The sequence below is a fragment of the Dromiciops gliroides genome, chromosome 4, assembly GCF_019393635.1.
Source record: "Dromiciops gliroides isolate mDroGli1 chromosome 4, mDroGli1.pri, whole genome shotgun sequence".
Lineage (NCBI taxonomy): Eukaryota > Metazoa > Chordata > Mammalia > Microbiotheria > Microbiotheriidae > Dromiciops > Dromiciops gliroides.
Window position 1 is genome coordinate 274,787,228 of NC_057864.1, and position 12,161 is coordinate 274,799,388.

General features: G+C 37.3%; 1 protein-coding gene across 1 annotated transcript in view; it reads left to right on the plus strand.

Moving 5' to 3' along the window:
• Positions 1 to 660: 660 nt before the first annotated feature.
• Positions 661 to 12,161, plus strand: part of GFRAL (GDNF family receptor alpha like) — a gene marked incomplete at its 3' end in the record, with an annotated part of 49,048 nt that continues 37,547 nt past the window's right edge. The window contains exons 1-2 of the mRNA XM_044003424.1: positions 661 to 748; positions 888 to 971. Of these exons, the coding sequence (XP_043859359.1) occupies positions 661 to 748; positions 888 to 971 (172 nt within the window). The remainder of the gene's footprint in view (positions 749 to 887; positions 972 to 12,161) is intronic.

The window sequence follows — 12,161 nt, forward strand, 5'->3', positions numbered from 1 at the left end:
ATCTGAAAGGCAATTGGAACTACATGATTAGAGGTCAGCAGAGTGGTTGAGACAAGATGGGTATATTTGACAACAATCAGCATAGACATAGCAACTAGGAGAGCTCATGAGATCACCAAGTGAAGTGATATTGAGGGAGAAGAGAAGAAGACCCAGGATTGAACCCCTGCAGGGGACCTAAAGTTAGAGGGCATGATCTGAAAGAGTATTCAGCAAAAGAGACAAAGGAGTAATGAGATAGGAAGAGAACCAGGAGAGAGTGGCATCACACGCCTAGAGAGAAAAGAATATCAAGGAAGAATAATCAAGAGTAGTAAAGTCTGAAGAGAGGTTGAGGAGAATGAGAATCCAGATAAGGCTAACTGGTTTGGCAATTAAGATATCAATAGTAACTCAGGAGAAAACCATTTGAGTAGAATTATAAGGTCAGAAGCTAAATTGTAAGGGGTTAAGAAGAGAGTGAGAAAAAAGTGAAAGCACCTATTACAGACAGCCTTTTCAAGGAGTTTCACTACAAAAGGTAGGATAGATAGGGGACAATAGTTAGTGGGGATATGAATATCAAGTGAGGGTTTTTTCAGGGTAAGGGAGTCTTGGATGTGTTTGTAGGCAGTAGGGAGTGAGTCAGTAGACAGGGAGAGATTGAAAATAATTGAAAGCATGGACGTGACAGAGGAAGCTATCTGCTGGAGGAGACGAGATGGAATGAGATTACTTGAACAAGTAAAGGGGTTAGCCTTTTTAAGGAGTAAGGTCACTTTATCATGTAAGGTAGAGTTTGTGAAAGGGGAGATAGTGGCAGAAATTACCTGAGTGATATAAGATGAAGAAGAAGGGGAGAAGAGGAAGCTCATTGTTTATGACATTATATTTTTCTTTATTCTCAGTTGAGAGTGTGGTGAGATGGGGAGCCATGGAAGATTTGATGAGGAATGAAAAGGTTTGGAAAATCTGCTGGGGAGAGTGGGATAGTGAGTAGATAAGGGAAGTATAATTGGATTACGTTTCAGCAGTGATGACCCAGTTGATGTTGTGTAACACATTTCTGATGGACCCAGTCAGAACAGTTGAATGATTTTCTCCATCTTTGTTCAGTAGCACTTGTGTAGGAGGCAACATCCTGAATGGTAGGAATGATCCAATACTGAAGCTTGGCTGGGCATAATCAACAAAATGGGAAGGGGGATAGGGATTCTAGAGAGGAGAGAGGAGGACAGTGCAGTGCTGAGTTGGTTCACAAAAGAGTCAATATGGGCAAAAGATGAGAATGTGGCTAGTGCAAGGGAAATATCCTGGGAGAGAATTGATATTGGAAGTCACAGTGCAGATGAAAAATAAAATATTATAAAGGAATGCAGAGAGAGAAGTGAAATCGATTATTGTCAGACAAGATTTTAGAAATCTTGAAGATACATATAGTAAATTTGTGTGTGATGATGAGATAAAGGATATATAACCTTTATATTTTATTGTGTGTGTCTGAGGTGGGGGTAGATGTGGGAAGTGATTATGTTGAGGAACTGATGGGTTATAGTATTTTAGGGAGAATCAATATGCATGATGAAGTCAAAGTATGAGAGGAGAAGTTAAGGAGGGATAAAAATTGTGAATGACACACCAAATTCATAGAGGAATAAAGGGGATGAAGCTGAGGGTCTGTAGACAACAGCTACCAGAATTTTGATTGGTTGGTAGATATGAATAACATTTGAAAAAGCCTATTGATTGATTTCATTGCTACAAATTTCTTGCACTCCATTTTGTCCTTCATTCAGTTGCCAATATGATTTTCCTAAAATTCAGGTCTGATGTCACTTCTATACTCAGTAAACCCTAATGTCTCCCTAACAACTCCAGGATCAAATACAAAACCCTCTGTTTGATATTCAAAGTCCTTTTTTTCTTTTTGGTGAGGCCATTGGGGTTAAGTGACTTGCCCAGGGTCACACAGCTAGTAAGTGTCAATTATCTGAGGCCAGGTTTGAACTCAAGTATTCCTGAATCCAGGGCCTCCAGACATTCTCATTGTCTGCTGTCTAGGCCTGCAGTATTCTCCCTTCTCAACTCTGCCTTCTGCTTCCCCTGGTTTCCTTCAAGTCTCTACTAAAATCTCACCTTCTATAGGAAGCCTTTCTCAATCCTTCTTAATTCTCGTACCTATCTCTATGCTGATTATTTCCTATGTCTCTTGTATATGAGTTGCATTCTATATATTTGTTTGCTAGTTGTCTGTCCCATTAGATTGTGGGCTGCTTAAGGTATTTGACCTTTCTTCATATCCTAGCTCTCAGCAAAATTCCTGCTACATAGTTGTTGTTTGTCCTTCATTTTTTTTTTTTTGGTGAGGCAATTGGTGTTAAGTGACTTGCCCAGGGTCACACAGGTAGTAAGTGTTAAGTGTCTGAGGCTGGATTTGAACTCAGGTCCTCCTGACTCCAGGGCTGGTGCTCTATCCACTGCACCATCTAGCTGCCCCTTCCTTCATTTTTGAAGAGGACCAATGACATCATGGGGTGATGTCTTGACTCATGGGTGAATTGGATTGAAGTGAGGCAGACATGCCTCACTCTCTCTTCCAGAATCATCAAAATCCAATGGCGAAACCCAAGTCAAGACTATTGGTGATGGCCCAGGATGCAGTGCATAACCTCAGTGTCTTTGATGTCTGACTAAGCTCTAAGAACTTCCTAGGGCTTGTTTCTGCCCTATGAATGGCCTGCATGGCCATTGGAATAAATTATTCTAATGTGCGCATTTTACTATGGGAAGTCTTCATGTGCTTTGTGTAGAAACCCACTTAACTTATTGACAGATTTGAAGCCTGGCATTTACTCTCAATCTGGTTTAGGCTGTCTACCAAAATGGCTTTACTGGGGTGTCATTGTTGTGCATGCTGCACCTTCTTGGAGTCACAAGTGTGAGAACTGAGTGCCAGATAGACATCAAAGGTAGATAAGCAGCCTTGAAAAGGACTCTGAAAGCTCCCACACCAGAGGTGCTAGTCCTCCTTGATGACCCAATACATAGAGTAGGCACTATAAGAAAATAATGGGCTTTGCCAATACCCAAAGGCCCCAGCTCCAGGTGATTGATTTGGATTGATTGGCTTGACTAAGATTGACTGAATTCACTGATTAACTCACTTAAAGTTAATTGAATTGAAGCCATACCTGCTTGACCCTCAGGAAAGTGTGTTCTCAGAGACTGTGGACTCTGACCTCAACAAGGGACCACCCTCAAGCCCAGTGAACCAATAGATTTGCTTGATGCTAGCCAATTAGTTTGAAGTAGTGTGTAAAGACCGACTCTTCTCCAGACCCATAAGAAGTTTCTACACCCAGTTACTCACTGTTTGGAGCATGGACAGGCTGGTGGTGGAGGACTTGAGGAAGAAGCAAACTAGGCTGGAACTCTAGGCTAGATAGGCCTCTTTTTTTAAGATAGGACTTTTCTTAACTTTCTTACCCAGGTGTTCTCTTTTTTACTAATGACTGGTATGCTTTAATAAATGCTTAATGCCCAAAACTGATGGTAAAGCTTTTAATTTATAAGCCCTAGCTATTTCCCCCAAACTTGGCACAGAAATACGGCAACCACACATTAAATTTTACATGCCACAGCACTTAGTAAATTTTTCTTGACTGATTGACTAACTCAACATCATTGTCTCTCACATATTGGTGGCTCAATCAGAAAAGGTCTCTGTGTATTATTTATCACTTGGAAGTGATCAGTCAATCAAGAAACATTTATTAAGCATCTACTATATGCCAGGCACTGTGCTAAGCATTGGGTATACAAAAAGAGGCAAAAAAGACAACATGCAAACAAATACATACAAAGTGATCTATGTACAGGATAAATAGGAAACATGTAACAGTAAGAAATCAATGGAATTAATAGGGGATAGGAAAGTATGTCTGTAGACTGTGGGATTTTATTTGGAAAAGAAAGCCAGGGAGGCCAGTAGTCAAAAAAGAGGAGGAAGAGCATCCTCAGCACGGGAGAGAGAAAGCAAAAATGCCTGGAGCTGAGAGATGTCTTGTTTGCAAAATAGCCAGGAGACCAGTGTCACTGAACCAGAGAGCCTGTGTCAGGGAGTAAAATGGAAAAAGACTGGAAAGGTGGTGGGAAAAGATGCTGCATTAGGAAGGGCTTCAGATGCCAAACAAAGGGTTTTGTATTTGTTCCTGGAAGTAATAGGAATCTACTGGAGTTCATTGAGTAAGGGGGTGACATAATCATATCTGTGCTTTAGGGAAAATGACTTTAGTGACTGAATAGAGGATGGATTGGAGGGGGAAGAGACTTGAGGTAGGCAGATTTGCCAGCAGGCTATTGCAGTAATCAAGAGAAGGCAGAAAAAATGTCCAAGCTACATGTTATTTCTTCATGGTCAAGAACCTCAGATGTTTACCATGTGACCTTGGTCAATTCGCTATCTTACTGGACCTCAGTGTTTTTTGTTTGTTGTTTGTTTGGTTTGGTTTGTTTGCAGGGCAATGAGGGTTAAGTGACTTGCCCAGGGTCACAGAACTAGTGTCAAGTGTCTGAGGCTGAATTTGAACTCAGGTCCTCCTGAATCCAGGGCCAGTGCTTTCTCCACTGTGTCACCTAGCTTCCCTGACCTCAGTGTTTTTAACTAAAGGTAACCCTAAGTTCCCTTTCCCCTCTCAGTCTATGATTCTATGAGCCAATGATAATAATAATAGTATTAATAATAAGAGTAACAATAACAACAACAACTACCATTATTTTACCTTGATGCTTTTATTCAGTACCCTCTGAGGTAAAAAGCATTAAGTTGAAGCAATATTCCCCTTTAGCTGTCTAGGAAGGAGAACACATGTAGATACTTCTCTGGCAGTGTGTTGTATGTCTCTAGGAGAAGGAACATTGGACCTGGAGTCAGAAAAATATCTAACTTTTGAGTCTCAGTTTTGCCATTTCCTGAAAGTCCTGAATATAGGCTATCAATTAACTTCTGTACTCCTCAGTTAATTCATATATAAAATCATCATAGCCAATATACGCGACCTCTACCCGAGGGAGGCATTGTGAAAAATTCTTTACAAACCATAAAACACCATATAAATTATCATTACTAATATTAATTAAATGTTTATGGTGTTTCCTCAGGAATAATTGAAAATAATTGAATAATAGAAAAGAAAACATAGGAGACTCTATCTTGAACTTAAAAAAAATAAACATAGCAGCTAGTTTGAGTAAAATAGGAACTTTAAGACATGATGCTTTTTTTCTTAAAATAGTCTACAGCTAAGACTTTTCACTGATTCCAATTTCTCTTCCTAATAATTCATCCAAATCAGTGGAGGCTTCCCGAGAACGTTCCTGTGGCTTGTTCAAGTACTTGAACTTGTAGTCAGGAAGAATTGAATACAAACTCAATTTTCTGATACTTGCTAGTAGTGTGACCACAGGCAAGTAATTTACCCTCTCTGAGCCTCAGAGAAATTCCCAAAATATCTCCTAAATTATAGTTGAGTTAAAAGGCCCTTCATATATACTACCTTATTTGAGAAATGGCAAGAGTGCTGTGAGGCATGAGTCTCAACTGTGGAGTGACCTTTGAGGAGACAGATTCAAGACATCAAAGAAAATGGGGAAGCACCCTGAAATGACCACTATTGCTGAGGGGACAAATTAGGCCAGGGAGTAACCCCATGACAGTGCTGCTAGTGTCTTCTAAATTCCTACTTGGTGAAAACTCCAAATTACCCTCACTTTAGTTATGGCTCTATCTATACTCAAATGCACACACACAGGTGAAGGAAAATTTATAGAAAATCCATATTTTTTAGCCTGAATTTGATCTCTAATGCTACTTATTACTTTAGTAAGGCTACGGTTACTATGACAAATTGTTATTTATTATAAATGGTTCTTTTTTAATTTAAAATTTTCCCCAAGTTAAATATAAAAAAAAATCCAAAAATTTTTCACATTGATTTTTTAAACCTTCGTGGTCCAAATTTTCTTTCTCCCTCCCTCCTCAAACTTCCCTAAGAAATCAAGCAATTTAATATGTCATGCTAAACCTCTTCATATTAGTCAGGTTGTGAAAGAAAATAGACAAAATAACTTTAAAAGAGGAACTAACAAATAAATTTATGCTTCACTATGTATTCAGATACCATCAGTTTCTATGTTGATGGTTTGCATTTTTCATACGTCCTTCTGATAGCATCCTGCTCATCATTTCTTTCTCGGTTACTATTGCTAACTGTATTACCCTCTAACCTATTCCTTCCCCTTGATATTCACTGTATTTACTATCTTCTTTTACCCTATCCCTCCTCAAAATTGTTTTGCTTTTTACTGGCGCCTCCCCCAATCTGCCCTCCCTTCCTTTGCCTCTACCTCCCTTATCCCCTTCCCCTCCCACTTTCCCTCAGGGCAAAATGTATTACTATATGCACTTGAGTGTGTATGTTATTCCCTCTTTGAGTCAATTCTAATGAGAGTAAGACTTATTCACTTCCCCTGATCCTTCCCGATCTTCCCCTCCACTCTTCCCTTTTCCCTTTCTTCCAGTACTTTCATCTTATCCCTTAATTTTATTTTAAAGATGTCATCATGGCTCAGCTAGGTGACACAGTGTACCAAGCACCAGCCCTGGACCCACAAAGCCCAGAGCGCAAATCCGGCCCCAGACATAAGCCACCCCACTCTGCCTGCCCTGCAAAAAATAAGGATAAACAAAAAAGAAATGCTTTATAATTCTTCTAACTTCTGAAATACAGTTTGGCAAATGTCAAAATTATTTTTAAAATTAAAAAAAATTTAAACCTAAAAGAAACTGATACCAAATTTCATGAAAATTATCTGAGAAAACTAAGATTAGCAACTCCACATGCCACAGATTCTACACCACAGAATAACACACATTCCTATGTGTGTGTGTGTGTGTGTGTGTGTGTGTGTGTGTGTGTGAGAGAGAGAGAGAGAGAGAGAGAGAGAGAGAGAGAGAGAGAAATGGATTGGATTGAAGGACAATTAAGAGGACAGGATTTCTAGAACTGGGGGAAAATTTGAGAGAAAAAAAAGTCATTACAATGTTTGCCAAAATTAGCACATGGGTGGGTGGGGTTTTAAGAAAATCACAGCTCAGGATGCATTATGAATGTCAGAAAATGTGTACTGCGCATGGAAGTGATGGGAAAGGGAATGACCAAATAGAGGACACACATTTATAAAGGAAAATTCTTAATAAAATTAAGGTAATATTATAAAGCAGTGATGTCAAATTTAAATAGAAATAGATCCTTGAAGAATGCATATTGACTTGGAAAATCGCAAATTAACTTTAATGTTAATTACATTTCATTTATTTTGTTATATATTTCCCAATTACATTTCTGTAGTTACAGTTTAATATAGTTCAAGCAACACCAGGGAGATTTGTGAGCCTTCACCAAATTCAATACCTTTGTTTATTCTCTCTCTCTCTCTCTCTCTCTCTCTCTCTCTCTCTCTCTCTCTCTCTCTCTTCTTTCTCTCTCAAAAACTCTTATCATTACAATGACTAATTGCCCATGACTTTAGAAGAACTAAGGAATAAACATGACTAGCATCTCTTGGTGGAGATGTGAGGGATAGTAAGTTCAGAAAGAGGCCTAGATATAGGGACATGACCCTTTCAACATTAATTTGTTTTTCCAGGAGGTGGAGATGAGCAGGAATACAGTTTCAGGCATGGCAGGCAGCTAGTGAAAATACCTAGAGTCTAGAAATGAAATATCACATTCTAGGGACTTCAAGAAGTCCCGTAAAGGCCTGTGAGCTTTCTTTTTAGAATGCGCTTTTGGAGAAGGATTTAATTAGAAGCAAGAAACAGCTTCAAGTAGAAAAATATACAATTGTTTGTATTGCATTGGTGAGTGAGTGATGACATCTGAAGTCAGCTGTCCAATCAGCACTGTGTAAGCAGGGAACTGTTCAGAGCTGAGTTGTGCTGAAACCTTATTCTGGACAGCTCCTTTGAGAAAAAGACCTGTGGTTCTACTACTCTCTTCCAGCTTGACATTGTCAAATCTTCCAGAATGTTATTTGTTCTTTTCCTAGGTAAGTGTTTTTAACTTTTTGAATTATTTAGATTATACAGGCTATGGACAATTTACAGACTGAACACTTTTATGTAGTGAATAGTCACAGAAACTATGTCAACATCAAGTGCTCAACTGCATCTCCCCCAAAAAGAATACAAATCTTGGATTTATTTAGGGTATAGTTCGGTCCTCCTCCTACTGTCCTGTAAATTACGTCACTTTAGCATTTGTTAAAATGTATCTTTAATATTATCCATGTCTTTCTAAGTGTTTAGCAAATACAATATTTTATATAATATATGATTAAATTATCCAATTAATATGTACACGGAATATATAACATATGCATGTATGCTACTTTTAATAATGCAAGTTTGTGTTATCTATATCTATAAGATATACAAATAATATTAATTTCCCTTATCTTTTAAAATATTTTTAAAGTTAATAATTTCAATTTTTCATATATGTATTTATTCAACATTGTACATTAAATAGAGTAAACGGTTTTTAACAGCACTATGAGCTGTTTCTCACACAATGATGAGTTTCAAAATCTAGAGATCATTTGTCACTAAATTGCTATTTGCTCTTGGTGGACTCTGAGTAACATGTGAGTAAACAAGTGTCCACTTTATATATATATATTTTTGGTTTTTTTGTGGGGCAATGGGGGTTATGTGACTTGCCCAGGGTCACACAGATAGTAAGTGTCAAGTGTCTGAGGCCGGATTTGAACTCAGGTACTCCTGAATCCAGGGCTGGTGCTTTATCCACTGTGCCATCTAGCCACCCCTTGTCCACTTTATATTAAAGTGTAATCCTGAGTGATTTGCTTTGTTGCATATAGTACTATAGAATCTTGTTCTTGTAACTTGGACAAATCCATAAATTAAACTGAGGATGAGTTCTTTTCATTCAGTTCTGGCTGGTCATTATTAATTTAGCCATCAAGAAGACTGATAAATTGTTTGCTTTCTCTAAGAAAGCAGGTATTTGATGGCTATAGGCACGAATGAAGTACCAGAACAAGAATTAGTCACTGCAGGATTTTTGATGTTTTTCACATTTAAAGAGACTAATTTGTGAAGCAAGTATATTGAAAAGATTTTAAAATCGTTTTTTGGCTTCTTTTTCATCCAAGTTTTTTATCATTTACTTTAATTATTTTATCTCATCTCTCCCCATTTGCTTTTATTATAATTTCCACAATGTATGTGCATTTTTATTTCTGTAGGCATGTATAGAAGAAATCTAGTAAACTATTGTTATGAAAGATCAAACAACAATATCTTTTAAGGAAGCATACATAGGGACAGCTAGGTGGTGCAGTGGATAACCACTGGCTCTGGATCCAGGAGGACCTGAGTTCAAATCTGACCTCAGACACTTGACACTTACTAGCTGTGTGACCCTGGGCAAGTCACTTAAAGAAAAGAAAAGAAAAATAGATAGGTAGATAGATAGATAGATAGATATAGCATGTTTCAGAGTTTAGTTCAGCCACTGAAAAAGTGAGGAGGAGAAATGGGGAGGAAGCTTCCTTGATATGTAAGGATAGAGGGGAAATTCACCATCACTATATCAGAGATATTAAAGTAACACATCAAACTGCTCAAAATTAATATCTGTAGATTCTTGGAGTTATTATAATATATGTTTTCCTGTAACTATGTCTTCTCTTTTTGGAGTCACATTTTGAGCCCCTATAGCTGTTTGTAGGTTTTAGAAGTTAATAAGCCCTCTAACCACCATCTTCTTACTAACTATTGCTTTTATATTCATATTTTGGATTCAGATAATATAATCAGAGATCTTGGGAATGAGAATTCAGTGAGCATCCTCAGTATCAAGTCCTCCACTGCAATTCTCCAGCTGGTACTTATCTATTAGAAGAGACAAAAGAGAAGATGTGTTCTAGTAAATAACCCCAAAATTATATTTGACATATGAACAACATGATATTCACTTTCAAAAAGGAAACAATAGAGCAGACCTTGGGGTGGTGACAACTTACATGTGTCCCACCTAAACTGAACCAGTGGGACATTTATGCTTGATTTTTTAGACAATATTTACCATAGCTAACTTACTGAGAAGTCTAAAGAATCATATGAAATGTTCAAATAGCTGGGTCAACAATACAGAAATGGAAGAATCTGTAGGAAAATTTGAAATTTGCCAGTAGAGACAAGGAATTACAGGTGGTTTTGTGCTAATAGTTTATTCTTTTACAACTATGAAATTTTGTGGTCTCAACTCCAATTCATTTGTCATATTTTCCTATGGGAAAAATTTATTTTATCAATAATGATCTGCCTTTCAACATGTAATTTTCTTGGCAAAAGACTTATAGGTATTAGGAGAATTCTGTAAAAAACAGAGGTTTTGTTTCATGGGAGTTTAGCAAAACATTCTTTGTCACCAATAAATAGACACATGGATTAACTGACAAATAAATAAATAAGTGGATGAATAAGTAAATAACTACATAAATAAATGAATAAATAAATAATTCCCTTCTCTCAACTACAGGGTGGGCCAAAAGTCAGGAAGTGGTTTCACTATTTAATTACTCCTTTATTTTTTATTTTTAACTTATAATACCATAGAATCATATGCAGCACTTATCGAAAATGAATTTACATTATTCTTGCAAAATCAAATCTCACAAATGGTGACAAAGCAAAAATAATTTTCAAAACATTATTGAAACATTGTGACTTTTGGCCCATACTGTACAAAATGAGTTGGTCGCTTAAATGCTTGATGATAGATTTGAAAACTTGTGACATCCTAGAAAAATTGAGTTTAAAGAACAGTGAGAAATTGGGTTTGTTATATTCTAGATCTTTGGGAATTCCTCCTGCTGAAGTAGATTAGAAAATCATTGTCAACTTAGGGTTCTAGAGAAGAATCCAGGGCACTGGAAATTTAAATGACCTGCCCCAAATCACAAAGCTAGTATTTGTGAAAAGCAACACCTGAACCAAAATCTTGGAGACTTCTAGGCCAGCACTAAACACTATGGAAATTTTCCACTTGGTTCACTATGAAATTTTTTAAAATACTTAATTAAAAACAATAAGTGCTTATTATGAGCCAGAGGGTGCCAATAAAAGAAAACAAAATTATCCCTCTCCTCAAAGAGCTTATATTCTAGTGGAGAAACAATACAAAAAAGAATCTGGAAAACTAAGAGCCCAAAGGTAAATCTTAAGATCCAGTGGGGAAAGGGGGAAAGGAGGATAGTCCCAGTTCAGGCAGTATGGTTTTGAAATAGTAAGGAAAAAATGTGGAGATCTAGTTCTAAGAAAGTTAAGGCAAAAACTGTTTCTCTTTTCTTCTCCTTTAACTGTTTTCTTTCAGTTTATTTATTTTCCTTTCTTTCTTTCTTTCTTTCTTTCTTTCTTTCTTTCTTTCTTTCTTTCTTTCTTTCTTTCTTTCTTTCTTTCTTTCTTTCTTTCTTTCTTTCTTTCTTTCTTTCTTTCTTTTTTGCGGGACAATGAGAGTTAAGTGACTTGCCTATAGTCACACAGCTAGTAAGTTTCAAGTGTCTGAGGCTGGATTTGAACTGAGGTCATCCTGAACCCAGAGCTGGTGCTTTATCCAGTGAACAAGCTAGTTGCCACCCCTTTAACTGTTTTCTGAACAACATGGTATTTGGCTTTCAGCCACATTAATCAACTGAAAATGCACTCTATAAAGTCAATAATAATGTCTTATTTGCCCTTTTCTTAATCTTCATCTTTCTTTTTTTGTTTTTTTGTTTTGTTTTGTTTTGTTTTGTTTTGTTTTGTTTTGTGGGGCAATGGGGGTTAAGTGACTTGCCCAAGGTCACACAGCTTGTAAGTATCAAGTGTCTGAGGCCAGATTTGAACTTAGGAACTCCTGAATCCAGGGCCGGTGCTTTATTCACTGCGCCACCTAGCCACCCCCAATCTTCATCTTTCTTGACCAAATTGCAGCATTTGACACTGTTGATCATATTTTCTCCCAGTAGTTTCTTCTCCAGGATTTAATAACACTGTTCTTTTCCAGTTCTCCATCTTCCTTTATGAACATTCTTCCATCTCCTTTCAAAATTAT